The sequence below is a fragment of the Leucopleurus acutus genome, assembly GCF_964270905.1.
Source record: "Leucopleurus acutus genome assembly, chromosome: 6".
Taxonomy (NCBI): Eukaryota; Metazoa; Chordata; class Mammalia; order Artiodactyla; family Delphinidae; genus Leucopleurus; species Leucopleurus acutus.
Window position 1 is genome coordinate 25,502,319 of NC_139149.1, and position 22,058 is coordinate 25,524,376.

Genomic DNA, 22,058 nt, shown 5'->3' on the forward strand with positions numbered 1-22,058 from the left:
TCCTTACCCTTAGCGGGTATATGTGGCAACCAAGTGCTATGACGCTGTGGGTCCTGAGAGGCTTCTTCTGTCTCGATATCCTCCCCTCACCTGCTGGCTACTCCCTGAAATGTGGGGTGAGGACAGCCTTCCATTCCCAGTCAGAGATGAGGCTTGGAACATACTCTGGTAAAAGCAGCTTCAGTTCACTCTGAGGTGAGAAATTGTTCCTGTGGAAGCTGATTTTATTAGGGGACATACGTATCATAGTCCTGAGCTGCAGGATCACAGTTCACGAACGAGCTGTGATAATGAGACTACAGCCTAACATTTCCTGAGGTTTGTTTTGATTTCAGAAAACAAATTATTGCTCTAACTCACCAGTTCTGTGAGTCTGAAATGAGGTAATGAATTAATTTTGTTCCAAGGCCTTCCCCCCAGCTGGCTAGCAAATGGGACATTAAGTTCTTGTTTGCACTTTTTAATTTGACCACCTTTGTCAAGTTCGTTTGTGAAGAATTTGGCAAACCAAGGCCATTGGTGTCCTTTCAGAAATGCCACAGTCTGCGGACTCCTCCTCAGAGCCTTTAAAAGTGGGGAGCAATCTGGAGAGAGAGAGAAGCTTGCTTTTTTTTCCTGATGCTGAAACATGGGAGAGGGTGCCTTCAGACCTCTTCAGAGACAGTAGCAGGAGCCAGGGAAAAGCTATGGCATGAAGAGCACCGTTCTCTCTCTTGTCTTGCAGGGGCCCAGGCTGAAATAAGGGTGGGCCGTGTTGTTGGGACCTGCTTACTTGTGCCTCCACTTTCCAGGAGCAAAATTCCATGACCAAAAGATGCATATCCTTATGTGAAGCTCATGGAAAATTCGGGGCGCTAATGAGTTTCACATAACCTAAAGCCCCCAACTTAAGGTAATTCTTAGGCAGAGTAAGTAAAATCAGATGGTGACACCTAGAGGCGAAATGTGACATTGCAGCCCAGTTCTATTAGCTCCTATAGTCAAACCACAGATTGAAAAGGCAGAATTTCTTTCTGTTATTTAGCTTCAAGCCAGTGTTGCATCCAGTAAGAGCTATATGTATAAATTATTTTTTTAAGACTTGAAAGAAAACAACCCCAAAGAACTTTCATCACAGCAAACCTATGAGGTAGTTAGGTCACCTCCATTTCAAAAGATGAGAAGACTACAGTACAAAAAGTTTAGATGATTTTCCCAAGGGCACAGAATAAGGTAATAGCAATGCAGGGCCTAGTTCCTAAATCTTTGTTTCGCAATCTAATTCTGTTTCCATTAGATCGTGAAAGGAGGGGAAAAGAGCAAGAACAATGCCCAGAGGAAGAACAGACCTGAACGTATCTCCTGGCGGCCTCCACGTCTTCCTGGTTGGAGGGGTCTCTAGGCTCAGCCCAGTCGCTGCTGATGGTGATGGAAATCATGCCACCTTGACGGGCACGGTACACATCGTTGTACAGATGCCAGGCCTCAGCATGAGCCTTAATTAGGTTGTGGCCAGCAATGTAGGGACCAGTGCCAGGCCTGGAGGAGATTCCTGGAAATATACACAGAGATGTCAGTGAAGAATAAATGTGGCCAAGAATATCACTTTCTGCCTATTCGTGTTTCGGCCTCTTCGTGTTTGGGAGAAAGGCTGAAGATTTTGGCTTGAGGAAGAATGGAATTCAAATCCTGTCTACACTTTTTAAAGCTGGCCAGGTAACTTTGGGTTGAGTAATTCAGTCTTTCAGTTCCTTCCTCTGCAAAATGAGCAATAGAGAGTTCTTACGAGAAGGAAATGAAACAGTGTGTGTGCAAAGCACCCAGAAGTACTGTGTCTGGCAAAGAGAAGGCACTTGATTGACAGGTGTTGGTTTCTGTACCCCTCGCCCAAAGAGTGGCTCATATGTCACAGGCAAAGTACCCAGAAGAGTGTGTGCCTCAGGAGGTGACATCCTGGCACTCTGCGGGGACCCACAGTGAAAGTAAGAGTTGGAGAGTATAGCTGATGGAAGCATCTGACACACAGAGTCCTTGAGAGCAAATGTTATGAGAGAGGCTGCCTCTCATATGTTGAAGGAATGATAAACCAAAGTGTCAACCAAGGACCAATGGGAGATACATCTGGTAATGGGTCAAAGCAGATCTCCCCGTGGCTCTTTCCAGCTTTTACATGTAATCCCAAGGAATCACATAAATGAACACAAGTTTACTCTCTAAGGCTCAGAACTCAAGGAAAATTGGAGGGTTCTCAAGGGACAAGGACAGGTCCACAATTCCTTATTAAAAACTCTTAGGAACACAGCACTGTAAATCAACAATTAAAAAAAAACAAAAAAAACCCCAGGGTTTGATGTATTTTGGGATTAAAAGGTTTCTGTGTCTTGGAAAAGTAATAAGTTGCATATAACATGGTTACATATGACCCTAGCAGGGCCCAGGACAACTCTCCATGATTAAGGACATCAATACGTCTGCTGCTGAACTTTTCCAATTTTAGCATATGTGCTGCTGAAACGAGCACTGCTCGTGCAGAACTTTTGAATGTTCACTCTAAGTGGGATGTCACCTCACGTTGGTTCAAGTCAGGTTAAGCCCAGGTCAGCCAAATCATATATTGGAAACTTTTGCATTTTTGGAGTTGCAAAAACCACTGTGGATCTGTACAGTCTGATGTATTGTCCTTTCCTATATTTATTAGTCCACACCCTTGATCTCAGGCAGCTTCCTATCTGAGGCAGATCAGACGTAGAGAGAGAGCAGTGAAGCCATTTGGATGTATTGAGACATGAAGTTCATGTTCAGCAAAAGTGGTGTCAGAAGGGGGAAGCTCTGTAGCCTGCCAGGCAGCCCTGAGCAGAAGGCAGGGATTATGAAGTACTGCCTTCGGGCTTTCGTAGCCTCCTCCTCCAGGGCCACCTGGATTTCATGTCTTTGTGGTGCTGAGAATGCCACACTCCAAAGAGCTGACAAGGGGGGGTCTGGGACCTTTACCTGGAGCTGCTGTCCCATAGCCATAGCCCTGGTTAGCAATGACAAAGGGCTCGTTCAGTGTGATCCAGAACTTCACCTTGTCCCCCAGCCTCTGGAAGAGCACATCTGCATACTCCTTAAACCGCTGTACAACCGTCTCATTCTCCCAGCCTCCGATGTCCTGGAGTGCCTGCGGCAGGTCCCAGTGGTAAATGGTCACCTGTGAAAAAGCAAGATCAGCATTTCCATCAACTTCCTTTTCATGGGAAGCCAGCGATGCTGTATGCACCAGCGTAAATGTCTACTGCTAAAGCTGAGGATGAATGATGTGACAAATAAGCCTCAAAGGTTCTCTGGCCGGAAGGGTAGGACAGCAGTGTTGAAGTGTGAGAAATTCATACCTCTGGATCAGAGAAGCCTGGGTTTGAGTCTCAGCTCTGCCACCTACCAGCCATGTGACCCCAGGCTCAGGCCCTGAGACCTCCATGTCCCGGAATCGTTGTGAGGCCAAAATCACATGGCAGAGGACACAAAAAGTGGCTGACATCCTGCCATCTCTTCAGCAAATGTTAGCTATGGTTGTAGTCAAGGATCAGAAATGCTAGAGCTTCAGAACCGCCGGGATAGACTGCACTGAGAGTCTGAGGCTCTGAGGCATTTTGCTTGTAAAGGGGCATCCCCATGGACATCTGTCTGGAGGTTCTTTCTGAGGACCTGGGAACCCTTTGCTGGAGAGGGGCCCCTATGGCCATGTCCGTGTGGTAGCCTTTCGTCTCTCCGGGTCTTCCCTTGATGCTCCTGACACACCCCCTCTTGGCCACGCCGGGGGTCTCCACTGTCTGCAGTCTCCACTGGGCTTCCAACCATCTTCAGCTCAGGCCCAGTCTCTCCCTTTGCCTGAAATGCCCTTCCCCTGCCCACCCACCCACCCAGACTGTCCTCTTTCTTCAAGACCCACACCTCCTTGAAGCTTTTTCCGGCCACAGCACTTTTCTTTTCTGCAGTGTCTCAATGCCCTTAAGAACTACAGGGAATTCCCTGGAGGTCCAGTGGTTAGGACTCCATGCTCTCGCTGCCAAGACCCTGGGTTCGATCCCTGGTCGGGAAACGAAGATCCTGCATGACACGTGGCACAGCCAAAAATAAATAACTATTTTAAAATCTATTTAAAAAAATAAGAACTACAAAATCATTAAGCCCTGAGTTCTGTTCTTTCTGATGTTCTGAATTGTTATGTGTAATGGAGCTCATTTCCCCCCAGATCTTGGGCTCGTGCAGGGCAGCCACTGGCCATCCCCTCTCCATCACAGCTAGTGGTCACACACACTGTAATAAACGCCACATGGATGATTTGTTCCTGCAGTGTTAGCAGTGTGAGAAGTCCAGGTAGCACTTTTATTTGTAAAAATCTCTGCTTTTGGGGTGGGGGGTGGGGGGGGAGGGGTTAATGCGGAGATTATGCTCTGGCTGCAGTGCATAATCTCCATCAATACAGCAGAGGAAACACAGTATCATAGAACTAGTGCCCTCCAGCTGTTTATCATAAATGGCCCAGGGGAAAAGGAGAAGTATTCTTATGCTCCCAAGTAAAATGTAGAAGATTTGGTGACAGTAAAGAAGCCCACAAGTGAGCTTCTGTATTATTATTCATAATAACTCATGGCTTAAAAACACGTGCACTTTTGCCTCAGCAGTTCTGCTCCTAGAACCATATCCTACAGATAAACTTCCACCCTAGTGTAATTATGCATCTATGGTTACTCATTGTAGTGTTGGTTATAATGGCAAAAGAGTGGAAACATCACAGGGAAGAGTGTCCATTAATAGGGAAGTGATTAGAGAAGTAAGGTACAAACAATTACCACATAACTAAAACAAAACAAAAAAGCAACAAATGAGGAAACTATGTACGGATATGGAAATATCTGTAAGAGCCCACCAGCCACAACTAAGGAGCCCACGTGCCACAACTAAATAGCCTGTGAGCTGCAACTAAGAAGCCCATATACCACAACTAAGGAGCCTGCCTGCCACAACTAAGACCTGGCACAACCAAATAAATAAATAAATAAATAATTTTTAAAAAAGCAAGTATCAAACTGTATGTATCATACCATTAGGAAAAAAGAGGGGAAAAGGCATATACATACACATATACACATGCCTACTGGTCACATACACAAAAGGACATGAGAACCCAGCAAACTTGGTCACCTATGAGGGAAACATGGCTAGAGGTCAGGGGCAGAAGGAAAATCTTTACTGATCATTCAAAAATTAAATTTGAAAACAGCATTTTTTTCACCAAGAAATGTGCTCTCCAGCCCAACTGGCTCCCAGGGGACTTGGCCAAGGCCTGGTCAGGGCCCCATCTCACCTGGGGCTGGATGCTGGCAGCCTGCAGCGCGTCGATGAGCCCCATGTAGTAGTTCAGGCCTGCTTCATTGATGTATTTGGTAGTTCCGTCAGGGAGGATGCGAGTCCAAGAGATGGAAAAGCGATAGTGGGTCACACCCAGGTTCTGCAGGGCGACCACATCCTCGGCAATCTTGTGATAACTGTCACAGGCCACGTCTCCAGTGTCATCATTCCCAACCCTCAGTGGTGTGTGAGAAAACGTGTCCCAAATACTGAGCCCTTTGCCATCTGCTCTCCACGCACCTTCGATCTCAAGATGACAAGACATGGTCTAAGCAAGTCATGTAGTCAAGCCCTTCCCAGTCAGTGGGTGAGTCCTGACATAAGTCGGCATCACCTTCTCTGCCACCCCCCGGTTTCTGAACTCCTACAGCTTCCTGTACATACTTTCTGAACATCACGGCACTGTCATGCTGCACTGCACAATTATGCGCTCGCTGACTGGCTTTCTTCCTACAAGACTGAGGTCTAGGCATTGCGTCTTTCATCTTGGTGGCCCAGCAGTCAATGCAGCAGTGTCTGGAGTATGGTGGGTGCTCACTAAAAGTTTGAATGAACAATTCCACATGCCTCAACTCCAATCACAGCCAAACAAATCCCAATGATGCCAGATGTAGAGGCAGAGTTTCTAATCAGGATGTGTATCACTGTTTCTGTGCCTCCTTTTCCTCCTCCCACCTAACCTATAAACTGACCACAAGCCACTGGGCAAATGCCTACCTATGGGCTTAGGTAGTCTGAGAGGTGTAATTTCCATAATTTACTTTAAAACACTTAAGCATATATAGTGTGATACTGTGTGATTGGCTGCAGCTAAGGTAGTGCTGGCATTCTCAGCAAGAAGACATGTCCAGGCTTGGCCTGCACAGCCCCTCTGAGAGTGGCAGGCCCTAGGTCAGCGGGAGTGCACACCGTGTGGTCCATCTGGGTGCAGGAGATGGCTTGGTGGTTGGGAGACTAGTTAATGCAGGGGGACTAAGAAAATAAGTGACTATGTTGAAGATATTAGGAACTAGATTTCTCATCATTGGAGAAAAGAGATACAAATATGAAAAGTGGGAAGGCCAGCATTAACCCTGTAGAGTTTGATTGCAATGGAGGTATCTGTGTTTTTTAACATACATAAAGATTTGGGTGGATGTAGAACTAGATATATACGCACGTGTATGTGTGTGTGTGTGTATGTGTGGTGTGTACACACACATGCATTTCCTAGCTCTGTCCACTGAGCGGGCCTAGAAGTAATGACACCCCAGTAGCAGTGAGCACACCTAGCACCCAGGTCTTGGTTTCTAAATGCCCTTATCCAATAAAAGGAACCAGGGCTCATTAGAGAAATGGCTGATTACAGGGCCGGGGCAGAAAAGATACAAGATGAGCCTGGAACATCTTGTTGCACCAGAAAGAATTAACAGAGTGCTCAAAGAATGATGGGCCATGTCAAAAGGACACAAGATCCAGCTAAAGGACAATCCACCAGGCAAAAGGTGGACGATTTAAGCATCTGCATACATAATAAGAGCAAAAGTATAACCCATTGGAAAAAAAATAGGACTTCACAAGGCCATACTGATGATATATATCAACATATATTTACATATAAGTAAAATGTAAATAAGTAGGAGAAAAGACAAAGCTTGACCTTTCTTTTGAATGCCACCTAATAAATATAAAAGCAATGATGAACTCAGAAAATCACCATTTGTCAACTATCATAGTAATAAATGATTCAGGCCTGCAACCTGTGCCCTAGAATAAGTCCCTAACCCTAGCCCTAGAATAAGTAAGTCCAGCTATAAACCTGTGGGGCAGTGGTTCTCACCCAGGGACTATTTTGTCTCTGAGGAGACACATAGCAATGTCTGCAGACGTTTTTTAGTTGTTACAGCTGGGGGAGGAGTCTACTGGCATCTAGTGGGTAAAGGCCAGGTTTGCTGCTAAACATCCTACATGTGCACAGGACGGGCCCACAACAAAGAACTATCCAGCCCCAAATGTCAATCAGACCCAGCTGGAGAAACCAGAAGATTCTGTCTCCCTGGAGCAACAGGATCCTGTCTCTGAAATCTTGGCATTTCCTCAAGTGCACCTTTCATGTACAGTGTTGACCAGAGCACCGAAGAGGACCAAGAGCTGAGGTTTTCTCCAGGCCATGGAATAGGATACATGAATAGTTCCTGTGTTAGTGTGCTTAGTTAACATATGTCTGGATATGGCAGAATTTGGTCTGAGACTTCATTATACCTTGGTAGTCTGGTCGTCTGGGGGTAGCTACCCTCACCTTCCTCAGAAACATTTTCAGCAGCTATGGTCACCTAGAAAAAATCCAAGGGCTGAGCAACCCAGAGTCAAGTCAGCTCAGACCACTGACCCCACCCAGGTTCCACACTGAGAGTACAAACCCCTACTCCTGTATCAAAGAAAATAAATGGAGGAAGAAGATGTAAGGCAGGGTCATCACACCCCTAACTGCCTGGGCAAGTCACTCTTCATTTTTTATCTTTCTTTTTTTTCTGAGGAAAAGTAAATCCTCATATTTTCTGTATTAGTGAGCTTCATTTAGCATGAATAAGGTAGAGGTATGATGTTATTAGGACATCAGAAAACGCCCAGGCCCACGTGATAGCCATTTTGATCGAACTGTCTGCTGGGAAGAGACTAGGTGAGAAATAAAGGCATCCAGCTGAGAATCTTCATATTTGCATGTCTTTGCCTAAGTATTTCTTCCAGGCTCCACCTGCTCCATCTGGCCTGCTAACACCCATCTCAGCACAGCCCTTGTAACTGTGATGGCCTGCCTGAATTTGGGGATGTGAAGAAGCCAAGCTGTCTGGGAAAAGGGCCTCCCAGACTCCCCCCGCAAGGTAGCCGTACTTCCCTCCCACAGGTCTATAAAAATCCACTGCTCCCACCTGCCCTCTCCAGCCCTGACCCCAGAACCTGGCACATAGTAGGTTTGCTGTAGATGGTGAATTGTCCTGAACTCCTCACCTGATATGAAGCGGTAGCCACACTCCAGCTGAAGCCCTTGGGAAACTGTCCATAGAGAAACTCGTCTTCCTTGGGCAGCGGCATGCCGTTACTGATGATGACCTCCGTGTAGTACCTGGCAGAGGCTCTTGCTGTGCGAGGCCTGTTCACGTTATTGAAATCAACATGGTACAGTCCGAACTTGACCGTGTAGCCATTTAGCCACTCAAAACTGTCCATCAGGGACCATGCAGCATATCCTCGAAGGTCGACACCGTCGAGCCTGTAGGCTGGGAACGTTCCACAGACAGCAGAGGAGAGCTTTACACCAGGAGGACTCCTCACTGCAGGTAGTCCTAAACCACCAACTTGTGCACACAAGTAATGTGTGCCCTGATAGATCATCTTGTCTCTTTCTTTTTGTCAACACTGATGCCCCCATAGCAAGTATTAATGACTGATCTCTGCAAAATCAAATTCTTTTGTTGGGGTAAAGGGACATGTCTGAAATTCAAGAGTCTCAGCCTACTTTAGAAGTTAAATACAGAAATGTGAATTAGAGAAGAGTTTATTGCTCTAGGGTGCATGGAACCCACCAGAATATAAGCTCCATGTCAGCAGAAAGTTGTTTATTTTGTTCACTGCTGTGTCCCCAGCACTTAGAATAGAACTTGTCACATAGTAGTTGCTCAATAATGAATGAATGGACCCATGAGAATACTCCTGTGGGACCCTGTGTGTACATTTGGGGAGATGGCCATTGCTTTTTTCAGATTCCCAAAGGGATATGTAACCCCAGACCGGGAAAGAATTATGGAATTAGGGTATAAAAGGGAGACCTGTTGATGGTGTGTAATCCACTCTGCCAAACCATTTCAGGCACATGACATGCGGACGTTGGGAGATTTTGTAAGGGGGACATGAACACTCACGTACCTTTCAAAGCTTCATTGATATAGGTTTTGTGGTAAAATATCCTGTTGGTATCTTCCACTTTCGGATCTGTCAGCCCTGCTCCGTTTTCAGTGATGTAAATGGGGACGTCCCCATACTCTTCCTTGATCCAGTTGAGCAGTCTTCGCATCCCCCAGGATGCAGCTCTGTTCACTGCCGTGGAGGGCCAGGAAGAGTCTTCCCTCTCGGTCAGCTCCCGATCATCTTCATAGGAGGGCGGGTTTAACCTGGGTGTTGCATGCCGCACGATTCTGGAGGAGTAGGTGTTGAGGCAGAACACATCGGCCGTAGCTGAGATGTACCTCTTCTCTTCCTCAGTGAAGCTGGGCAGGCGGGAGGTGGCTAAGTGCTGTATTTCACTCCTGTTCCCCACTTTCCACTTCATGGCATCGGGATAGTCTCCGTTTCGGAAGATGGGGTGGGCGAACCAGCCCAGTGAGAACTGCAGCATTCGGTCAGCTGCCTCCACATCCCTGGGGACCCCCGGTGACTGGGGCTCTGCCCAGTGTGCACCGAGGCTCAAAGAGATGACCCCCTTCTGCTCTTGCCTGTACTTCTCATCGTAAGTGTGATAGACTCTGGCATGAGCTTTGATGATTGCATGGCCAATTCTGTAAGGTCCCCAGCCTGGGTCGTTCACATTTGGGGGAAATTTCCCTGAGCCATACCCCAACCATGCCTGGGATGTGGGGTCGTTAAAAGTCATCCAGAACTTGACTCTGTCACCAAAGGTCTGGAAACAAAAGTCTGCATAGCTGTTAAACAACTCAATCAAGGAAGGATTCTCCCAGCCTCCAATATCCTGGAGGGCCTGGGGCAGGTCCCAGTGGAACAATGTCACCATGGGAGAGATGCTGCTTGCCACCAAGCCATCAATCAGCCTGTTGTAATAATCAACACCATGTATGTTGACAGAAGTGTTTCTTCCAGTCGGGAAAATCCGAGACCAGGAGATGGAGAAGCGATAGGCCTTCACCTTCAGAGCTCGAAGCATATTCAGATCAGCATCCAGATGGTTATAGCTGTCACAGGCTATGTCTCCAGTAGCACTGTTTTTCACGTTGCTCCCTGGTGTGTGGGTAAAATTATCCCAGATGCTGGGGCCTTTGCCGTCAGCATCCCAAGCTCCTTCAATCTGATAGGCTGACGAGGACACGCCCCACAGGAAGTCATCCCGGAACGTGCCGTGGTAGAACAAATCTCTTTCAAACTTGGGTTGGTTGGAGAACTTTTCCCAGACTACTTTAGCCTTGGAGGGTACCTCGGATGGAAACGTGAAGGCTCTGATTTTCCGGGGGACGTTTGCTTTACTGGATGGTGGCAGTCTTTTTACTACCTTGGTGAGGAAACCGTTCTTTTCAATCATGCTGGTGAAAAAGTAGGCAGATTTCCTGGGAGTCCTTGGCCTGCTGCTGTCGTTGAAGTTGACATGGTACAGCCCAAACCTCTGGCTGTACCCAGAGGGGCCTTCGAAGCCGTCGATGAGGGAACGAGCAATGTAAGACTGAACATCCACTGAGTCCTCCTTGACAGCTGTGGAGAAAACCAAAATTGGGATTGTTTTAAAGTCTGTTACTGATGTTGCCTTTTATTTTTATTATTTTTAAAATAGAGGTGTCTATTTTGGGGTTTGTTAGCGCTGCAGCCCGGGAGACACAGAGTCAGGAAGCACTTGAATTGTGTTCCACTATAAAATGGGGGACGCTTATAAAGGCAAAAACTGCAAGGTTACATAAATTGTTTGTCGAGAATTAGGATTGGAGCTGGCAAGAAGTAAGGGTGTGTGTTAAGCAAGGATTGGTTGGGGTCTGAAATGATGACAGAGTTGCAAAGGGCTGATGTTACTTTTAAAAGGTTTTCCTTTTAACATGAAAGTTCGGGAGGTGACTTGGGTTACCCCCAAGATATTAACCCTTTTTCCTCCTCATAACAAGTAAAAGGAAAATCCGTAAGACCCACACAAAACATCAGGCCACATCTGTGGCCATAAGTCTCAATCGAAAGGTGTGTCCCTACCTTAAAATGAATAATAAAGAAAAAGTGCCCCATCTGCTAGTGTCAGGACTCCTTGGTTTAATACAGAATACATAAATCATTTAATCTTTAAAAAATATGCTTTTTTTTTTTCTTCTTTATGTTTAGTAATATTGACATGAAATAATCACGCATTCCGTTTTTAAAAGGAGAAATAAAGCCTAAAAAAATGTATTCTCTGATTCAGTGGCTTGAATTGTGGTCCCCAAAAAGGTATATCCAAGTGCTGACCCCTGGTACTACTGATGGAACCTTATTTGGCAAAAGGGGTTTTGCAAATATAATTCACTAAGTTAAGGATCTCAAAATGAGACCATCCTGGATTAATCAAGGTGGGTCCCAAATTCAGTGACAAGCATCATCATAAGTGACACAGGGGAGAAGGCCATGTGAAGGTGGAGGCAGAGATTGGAGTCATGCAGCCACAGCCAAGGAAGGCCTAGAGCCCCCAGAAGCTGGAAGAGGCAAGGAAGGATTCTCCCTCAGAGGCTTTGGATGGAAAGTGTTCCTACTGACGTCTTGATTTTGGACTTCTGGCCTCCAGAACGGTGAAAGAATTAACAATGTTCTAGTGAGTCAACCAGGAGTCAGAGCAATAGCTGTGGATGACTGTGTAAGAGGTAGGTAACATCGCTCATTCACTCAATAAATAATTTAGTAGGCACCTACTTTATCCCACGCTGTGCTAGGCTCTGGGAACATAAAGATGAATAAAAGCCTTATAGGTTAGTGGGCAGAAGGAATTGCTGAGCCAGAAACAGAAGGGCCTATGGCTCCACTCACTGGATGTCTGGGCATATCATTTAATCTCTCAGAGCATCGGTTTTCAGAGTTGTCCCATGAAGATAATATCTGCCCCCATTTACTGAACAAGGCCGTTTCAAGGATCACTTGAGATAATGTCTTAAAGGGATTCCTTGATACTGAGGAGAGTACAGGTGAAGTCTGACCTCACAAACAGTGGGATGTAGGTCTCCATTCCTTACTGCAGTGCCCAGGGCAGGGGTCCCTTTTTAACTCTTTCTCTTTGATTCTAGACAAGGCCTCGAAATCTTCTCAACACAGCCCTCTAGGCAGACAGCTAGCCACTATCAGTTGATTAGGACTGACGTACTGAGATGAAACCTATTTGCCTCTCCTTTTTACTTGAAATAAAAAGACATATAAGGTAAAAATGAGACTGTAGATATAGGTTAAGTGGACCAAAGTGAATGATGTGGAATGTAGATTTTATACCCCGTTAAAGGAAATGAAGATCAGGCCAGGCTGGAGCGATGGGGGAAGATTTAATGGGCTGGAGTCCCACCCTGAGTGTCCTCATGCCACCCTGTAATGCCATCATCACCATATATTGCACTTTTCTGTCTGCGTCCCTCTGTAGACTCTGAGTCCCCTCTGGGAAAAGAAGGTGTTGGTTCAATATGGTACCCCTACTGTCTTGCACAATGTCTGGCATGTAATGGGCACTCAATAAATATTTGTTAACTAAATGTGTTAAAAGATGATGAGGCTTGATGGATAGATAGGACTCAGATAGGCAGAGTGTAGAAGGGAGCGCTGTAGGCACTAGCAATATAAAAGTAAAGGCTTGAGGCCTTTGAGGGAGAGAGTTAGGAGGCTGATATGAAGGACTCACACTATTACTACAAATACTACTTTTTGGCTTCATTTTCTTGGGAGACTGTCTTTGTCCCTCAAAACAAAACTCTGAAGACTTGATGAAGTACCACCCACGTTCCAATCACCAGCATATCTACATTCTTACCCTTGAGCACCTCATTGATATATTGATTGAAGTAGTCAATTCTCAAGGAATCATTGATGAGATCTTCACTTTCCCCTATGGGCATGCCATTCCCAGCCAGGTAGATTGGAACTTTGCCTCTTGTGTATTCCAAGAATACAAACTGCAACAGCCTCCTTATACCCCAGGGTACCACACGAATCCAAGGGGATTCGGTCTGGGGCCACGCAGGGTCCACGTGTTGGGAGAAGCCTCCAATGGTATCATAGCTGGGGACGCAGGTATCTCCTTGGGCCTTGCTGATGAGGCGGGAAGTGTAATGGGACAGACCCAGAAAGTCAGCGGAGCCCTTCAGGAGCTGCTTCTCTGCCTCGGTGAACTTAGGGAGCTGGGCCACAGGACTGGGGCACTGTTTGTTTGTCTGTTGGATCTGGGCTCTCAGGGCAGCCGGGTAGTCTCCATCCACAAAGATGGGGTGTGCAAACCAGCCCAGCATGAAGTGCAGGAAGCGTTCAGAGGCTCTCCGGTCCTCAGGCCTCCCTGGGGACAGGGGCTCTGCCCAGTCTGAGTTCAGTACAATGCCTACTCGCCCCTGCTGCTGTGGGCGATGTTGGTTGTTGTAGTGGTGCCAAGCCCTGGCATGAGCCTTGAGCACCACGTGAGCCACCTTGTGAGGAAGAAAGAAGGAAATACAGGTCTTAGTGACAACAACAGCACCCACAAGCCAATAACAAGTCAACAACAACGTCAGCAAGTTGACACCAAAGTCAGTAACGGTAGCAAGTTAATAAAGTCAACAGCAACAATGTCAGCAACATCCACAACTGTGTCAACAAGTCAATACCACCATCACCACCATCACCAGGTCGATAGCGACAGCACCACAACCACATTAACAATAACAGGTGTCAATGGCTTATCTTGTGTGATCCTCACTTATGTGGCAAGTACAAATACTATTACTATGATACAGGTGAGGAACACAGGATCCAGAGAAGGGGAGAGCACAGGCAGTCTGACCCCAGGCCTGGATCATCACCCAGTTCCTCTGCCTCTGTCCTCAGTAAGTGCTTTTTTTTTTTTTTTAATTTTTTAAATCTTTGGTTGCATTGGGTCTTCGTTACTGTGTGTGGATTTTCTCTAGTTGTGTTGAGCGGGAGCTACTCTTTGTTGCGGTGTGTGGGCTTCTCATTGCGGTGGCTTCTCTTGTTTCAGAGTACGGGTTCTAGGCATGCGGGCTTCAGTAGTTGTGGCACGCGGGCTTAGTTGCTCCGCGGCATGTGGGATCTTCCCGGACCAGGGCTCGAACCCGTGTCCCCTGCATTGGCAGGCGGACTCTTAACCACTGCGCCCCAGGGAAGTCCCAGGAAGGGCTTATTGACTAGTCCACAACTAATTGGCAGGGGCAATCACTCTAGTTAACACACAAAAGAGGGGGAAATTATTTCTAGCCTTCCTGTTCTCCTTTCTACTTAATGAAGTCTAGGAAGAGAAACCACAACCAGGATCTGCTGTAGACTTAACTCATGGTCTTACAAATGTCAACATCTTTCCTTGGTGGAGCACCAGGAGAAACGTTAAAGGTGGGGTATCTGGAGTATAACAAGCCTACATCTGAATATTGACTCTATCACTAACATGCTCAGTAAACTCAAACCATCTTCTTCCTCGACTTCAGCTTCCTTGTCTGCAGGAAGTGGGTAATTATGGATCCATCCAGGAGGATTCAATGCAACTGTGTACATACAGCACAGAGCAGAAACCTGGAGTGCAGGAGGAGGTTTGCTACAGCTTAGCACCTTTTTCTTTTCCTTTTTATCATGTGAAGATGATGACACCTATGTTTGAAGAATTTTACACCCAAAACGTGCTCTAGGAAGAGAAGCTCCTGACTGCTTCTAATGTCCCAAATGTTAGTTCTTAACTGGGTGGGTCCTAATCTCCAACAGCAAAGTGTGCTCCTTTCCAAAAGGCAGGAAGGCTTCCCTTCTAAGCTTGCTGGTGTTGGGGCAGGGTGCTCAGTGGAATACTAGGCAACCATCAGAAACAATCACTGTGATCATGTAATGACATGGAAAAGGTTTAATGACATTTCAAGTAAAAAATGGGCACTAGAATGATAATGTGTCGGTGTATAGATCATTGTATATGTCTTTGATTGTAACAAATCTGCCGTGCAGGTGGGGGATGTCGATAACGGGGGACGCTATACATGTGTGGGGGCAGGGAGTAAATGGGAAGTCTCTGTGTCTTCCACTCAGTTTTGCTGTGAACCTGAAACTACTCTAAAAAATAAAAAGACACATGCACCCCTATGTTCACAGCAGCACTATTCACAATAGCCAAGATATGGAAGCAACCTAAATGCCCATCAACAGACGAACGGATAATGAAGATGTGGTACATATATACAATGGAATACTACTCAGCCATAAAAAAGAACAAAATAATGCCATTTGCAGCAGCATGGATGCAACTAGAGATTATCATACTAAGTGAAATAAGTCAGAAAGAGAAAGACAAATACCATATGATATTATATGTGGAATCTAAAATATGCTCAAAAGAACCTATCTACAAAACAGAAACAGACCCACAGACATCGAGATCAGACTTGCGGTTGCCAAGGGGGAGGTGGGGAGGGAGAGGAATGGACAGGGAGTTTGGGGTTGGTAGATGCAAACTATTACATTTAGAATGGATAAACAACAAGGTCCTACTGTAGAGCACAGGGAACTATATCCAATCTCTTGGGATAAATCATAATGAAAAAAGAATACTTAAAAAAGAATGTCTAGGGAGCCTGAACCAAGATGGCGGAGTAGAAGGACGTGCTCTCACTCCCTCTTGTGAGAACACCAGAATCACAACTAGCTGCTGGACAGTCATCAACAGGAAGACACTAGAACTCACCAAAAAAGATACCGTACATCCAAAGACAAAGGAGAAGCCACAATGAGATGGTAGAAGGAGTGCTATCACAATAAAATCAAATCCCATAACTGCTGGGTGGGTGACCCACAAACTGTAGACCACTTATACCACAGAAGTCCACCCACTGGAGTGAAGGTTCTGAGCCCCACATCAGGCTTCCCAACCTGGGGGTCCGGCAACGGGAGGAGGAATTCATAGAGAATCAGACTTTGAAGGCTAGTGGGATTTGATTGCAGGACTTCGACAGGGCTGGGGGAAACAGAGACTCCACTCTTGGAGGGTACACACAAAGTAGTGTGCACATCGGGACCCAGGGGAAGGAGCAGTGACCCCATAGGAGACTGAACCAGACCTACCTGCTAGTGTTGGAGGGTCTCCTGCAGAGGCGGGGGTGGGGGGGCTGTGGCTCACCATGGGGACAAGGACACTGGCAACAGAAGTTCTGGGAAGGACTCCTTGGCATGAGCCCTCCCAGAGTCTGCCATTAGCCCCACCGAAGAGCCCAGGTAGGCTTCAGTGTTGGGTTGCCTCAGGCCAAACAACCAACAGGGAGGGAACCCAGCCCCATCCATCAGCAGTCAAGCAGATTACAGTTTTACTGAGCTCTGCCCACCAGAGCAACACCCAGCTCTACCCACCACCAGTCCCTCCCATCAGGAAACTTGCACAAGCCTCTTAGATAGCCTCATCCACCAGAGGGCAGACAGCAGAAGCAAGAACTACAATCCTGCAGCCTGTGGAACAAAAACCACTTTCACAGAAAGACAAGATGAAAAGGCAGAGGGCTATGTACCAGATGAAGGAACAAGATAAAACCCCAGAAAAACAACTAAATGAAGTGGAGATAGGCAACCTTCCAGAAAAAGAATTCAGAATAATGATAGTGAAGATGATCCAGGACCTCAGAAAAAGAATGGAGGCAAAGATCGAGAAGATGCAAGAAATGTTTAACAAAGACCTAGAAGAATTAAAGAACAAACAATCAGAGATGAACAATACAATAACTGAAATGAAAACTACACTAGAAGGAATCAATAGCAGAATAACTGAGGCAGAAGAACGGATAAGTTACCTGGAAGACAGAATGGTGGAATTCACTGCTGTGGAACAGAATAAGGAAAAAAATAATGAAAAGAAATGAAGATAGCCTAAGAGACCTCTGGGACAACATTAAACACAACAACATTCACATTATAGGGGTCCCAGAAGGAGAAGAGAGAGAGAAAGGATCAGAGAAAATATCTGATTATAGTCGAAAACATCCCTACCATGGGAACGGAAATAGTCACCCAAGGCCAGGAAGCGCAGAGAGTCCCATACAGGATAAACCCAAGGAGAAACATGTCGAGACACATAGTAATCAAATTGGCAAAAATTAAAGACAAAGAAAAATTATTGAAAGCAGCAAGGGAAAAACGACAAATAACATACAAGGGAACTCCCATAAGGTTAACAGCTGATTTCTCAGCAGAAACTCTACAAGCCAGAAGGTAGTGGCATGATATACTTAAAGTGATGAAAGGGAAGAACCTACAACCAAGATTACATTACCCGGCAAGGATCTCATTCAGATTCGATGAAGAAATCAAGAGCTTTACAGACAAGCAAAAGCTAAGAGAATTCAGCACCGCCAAACCAGCTCTACAACAAATGCTAAAGGAACTTCTCTAAGTGGAAAGCACAAGAGAAGAAAAGGACCTACATAAACAAACCCGAAACAATTAAGAAAATGGTCATAGGAACATACATATCGATAATTACCTTAAATGTAAATGGATTAAATGCTCCAACCAAAAGAAACAGCCTTGCTGAATGGATACAAAAACAAGACCCATATATATGCTGTCTACAAGAGACCCACTTCAGACCTAGGGACACATACAGACTGAAAGTGAGGGGATGGAAAAAGTTATTCCGTGCAAATGGAAATCAATAGAAAGCTGGAGTAGCAATACTCATACCAGATAAAATAGACTTTAAAATAAAGACCGTTACAAGAGACAAGGAAGGACACTACACAATGATCAAGGGATGAATCCAAGAAGAAGATATAACAATAAGAATTATAAATATATATGCACCAAACATAGGAGCACCTCAATACATAAGGCAACTGCTAACAGCTATAAAAGAGGAAATCGACAGTAACACAATAATAGTGGGGGACTTTAACACCTCACTTACACCAATGGACAGATCATCCAAAATGAAAATAAGGAAACAGAAGCTTTAAATGACACAATAGACCAGATAGATTTAATTGATATTTATAGGACATTCCATCCAAAAACAGCAGATTACACTTTCTTCTCAAGTGCGCATGGAACATTCTCCAGGATCCTGGGTCACAAATCAAGCCTCAGTAAATTTAAGAAAACTGAAATCATATCAAGCATCTTTTCTGACCACAATGCTATGAGATTAAAAATGAATTACAGGGAGGGCTTCCCTGGTGGCGCAGTGGTTGAGAGCCTGCCTGCCAGTGCAGGGGACATGGGTTCAAGCCCTGGTCTGGGAAGATCCCACATGCTGCAGAGCAACTGGGCCCGTGAGCCACAATTACTGAGCCTGCGCGTCTGGAGCCTGTGCTCCACAACAAGAGAGGCCGCGATAGTGAGAGGCCCGTGCACCGCGATGAAGAGTGGCCCCCACTTGCCGCAACTAGAGAAAGTCCTCGCACAGAAACGAAGACCCAACACAGCCATCAATCAATCAATCAATAAATAAATAAATATTAAAAAAAATCAATAAAAAAAAATGAATTACAGGGAAAAAAACATAAAAAACACAAACACATGGAGGCTAAACAATACATTACTAAATAACCAAGAGATCACTAAAGAAATCAAAGAGGAGATCAAATAATACCTAGAGACAAATGACAATGAAAACACGATGATCCAAAACCTATGGGATGTAGCAAAAGCACTTCTAAGAGGGAAGTTTATAGCTATACAAGCCTATCTCAAGAAACAAACAAAATCGCAAATAAACAATCTAACCTTACACCTAAAGGAACCAGAGAAAGAAGAAGAAACAAAACCCAAAGTTAGCAGAAGGAAAGAAATCATAAAGATCAGAGCAGAGATAAATGAAATAGAAACAAAGAAAACAATAGCAAAGATCAATAAAACTAAAAGCTGCTTCTTTGAGAAGATAAACAAAATTGATAAACCATTTGCCAGACTCATCAAGAAAAAGAGAGAGGGCTTCCCTCGTGGTGCGGTGGTTGAGAGTCCACCTGCCGATGCAGCGGACACAGGTTCGTGCCCCAGTCCGGGAAGATCCCACATGCCGCGGAGCGGCTGGGCCCGTGAGCCATGGCCACTGAGCCTGTGTGCCTGGAGCCTGGGCTCCGCAACGGGAGAGGCCACAACAGTGAGAGGCCCGCGTACCGCAAAAAAAAAAAAAAAGAGGGAGAGGACTCAAATCAATAAAATTAGAAATGAAAAGGGAGAAGTTACAACAGACACCACAGAAATACAAAGCATTCTAAGAGACTACTACAAGGAACTCTATGCCAATAAAAGGGACAACCTGGAAGAAATGGACAAATTCTTAGAAAACTATAACCTTCCAAGACTGAACCAGGAGGAAATATAAAATATGAACAGACCAATCACAAGTAATGAAATTCAAACTGTGATTAAAAATCTTCCAACCGGGCTTCCCTGGTGGTGCAGTGCTTGAGATCCCGCCTGCCGATGCAGGGAACGCAGGTTCGTGCCCTGGTCCGGGAAGATCCCACATGCCGTGGAGTGGCTGGGCCCGTGAGCCATGGCCGCTGAGCCTGCGCGTCCGAAGCCTGTGATCCACAACAGGAGAGGCTACAACAGTGAGAGGCCTGTGTACCGCCAAAAAAAAAAAAAAAAAGTCCAGGACCAGATGGCTTCACAGGTGAATTCTATCAAACAGAGAAGAGCTAACACCCATTCTTCTCAAACTCTTCCAAAAAATTGCAGAGGAAGGAACACTCCCAAGCTCATTCTATGAGTCCACCATCACCCTGATACCAAAACCATACAAAGATACTACAAAAAAAGAAAATTACAGACCAATATCACTGATGAATATAGATGCAAAAATCCTCAACAAAATACTAGCAAACAGAATCCAACAACACATTAAAAGGATCAGACACCATAATCAAGTGGAGTTTACCCTAGGAATGCAAGGATTCTTCAATATATGCAAACCAATCAATGTGATACACCATATTATCAAATTGAAAGTAAAAACCATATGATCATCTCAATAGATGCAGAAAGAGCTTTTGACAAAATTCAACACCCATTTATGATAAAAACTCTCCAGAAAGTGGGCATAGAGGGAAACTACCTCAACATAATAAAGGCCATATATGACAAACCCACAGCAAACATTATTCTCAATGGTGGAAAACTGAAAGCATTTCCTCTAAGATCAGGAACAAGACAAGGATGTCCGCTCTCAGCACTATTATTCAACGTAGTTTTGGAAGTCCTGGCACGGCAATCAGAGAAGAAAAAAAATAAAAGGGATACAAATTGGAAAACAAGAAGTAAAACTGTCACTGTTTGCAGATGACATGATGCTATACATAGGGAATCCTAAAGATGCCACCAGAAAACTACTAGAGCTGATCAATGAATTTTGTAAAGTTGCAGGATACAAAATTAATGCACAGAAATCTCTTGCATTCCTATACACTAATGATGAAAAATCTGGAAGAGAAATTAAGGAAACACTCCCATTTGCCACTGCAACAAAAAGAATAAAATACCTAGGAATAAACCTACCTAGGGGGACAAAAGACCTGTATGCAGAAAATTATAAGACACTGATGAAAGAAATTAAAGATGATACCAACAGATGGAGAGATATATCATGTTCCTGGATTAGAAGAATCAATATTGTGAAAATGACTATACTACCCAAAGCAATCTACAGATTCAGTGCAATCCCTATCAAATTACCAATGGCATTTTTTACAGAACTAGAACAAAAAATCTTAAAATTTGTATGGAGACACAAAAGACCCCAAATAGCCAAAGCAGTCTTGAGGGAAAAAAACGGAGCTGGAGGAATCAGACTCCCTGACTTCAGACTATACTACAAAGCTACAGTCATCAAGACTATAAGGTACTGGCACAAAAACAGAAATATAGATCCATGGAACAAGATAGAAAGCCCAGAGATAAACCCACGCACCTATGGTCAACTAATCTATGACAAAGGAGGCAAGGATATACAATGGAGAAAAGACAGTCTCTTCAATAAGTGGTGCTGGGAAAACTGGACAGCTATATGTAAAAGAATGAAATTAGAACACTCCCTAACACCATACACAAAAATAAACTCAAAATGGATTAGAGACATAAATGTAAGACCGGACACTATAAAACTGTTAGAGGAAAACATAGGAAGAAAACTCTTTGACATAAATCACAGGAAGGTCTTTTTTGATCCACCTCCTAGAGTAAAGTTAATAAAAACAAAAATAAACAAATGGGACCTAATGAAACTTCAAAGCTTTTGCACAGCAAAGGAAACCATAAACAAGACGAAAAGACAACCCTCAGAATGGGAGAAAATATTTGCAAACGAATCAACGGACAAAGAATTATTCTCCAAAACATATAAACAGCTCATGCAGCTCAATATTAAAAATACAAACAACCCAATCCAAAAATGGGCAGAAGACCTAAATAGACATTTCTCCAAAGAAGACATACAGATGGCCAAGAAGCACATGAAAAGCTGCTCAACATCACTAATTATTAGAGAAATGCAAATCAAAACTACAATGAGGTATCACCTCACACCAGTTAGAATGGGCATCATCAGAAAGTCTACAGACAACAAATGCTGGAGAGGGTGTGGAGATAAGGGAATCCTCTTGCACTGTTGGTGGGAATGTAAATTGATACAGCCACTATGGAGAACAGTATGGAGGTTCCTTATAAAAACTAAAAATAGGGCTTCCCTGGTGGCACAGTTGTTGAGAGTCTGCCTGCCGATGCAGTGGACACGGGTTCGTGCCCCAGTCCGGGAAGATCCCACATGCCGCGGAGCG

At 44.9% G+C, this 22,058-nt stretch overlaps 1 protein-coding gene across 1 annotated transcript in view; it reads right to left on the minus strand.

Moving 5' to 3' along the window:
* Positions 1-22,058, minus strand: part of LCT (lactase) — a gene marked incomplete at both ends in the record, with an annotated part of 50,966 nt that overhangs the window by 7,156 nt on the left and 21,752 nt on the right. Inside the window, 6 exons of the mRNA XM_082841710.1 lie at positions 1,329-1,531; positions 2,971-3,169; positions 5,327-5,617; positions 8,359-8,627; positions 9,274-10,824; positions 13,091-13,736. Of these exons, the coding sequence (XP_082697836.1) occupies positions 1,329-1,531; positions 2,971-3,169; positions 5,327-5,617; positions 8,359-8,627; positions 9,274-10,824; positions 13,091-13,736 (3,159 nt within the window). The remainder of the gene's footprint in view (positions 1-1,328; positions 1,532-2,970; positions 3,170-5,326; positions 5,618-8,358; positions 8,628-9,273; positions 10,825-13,090; positions 13,737-22,058) is intronic.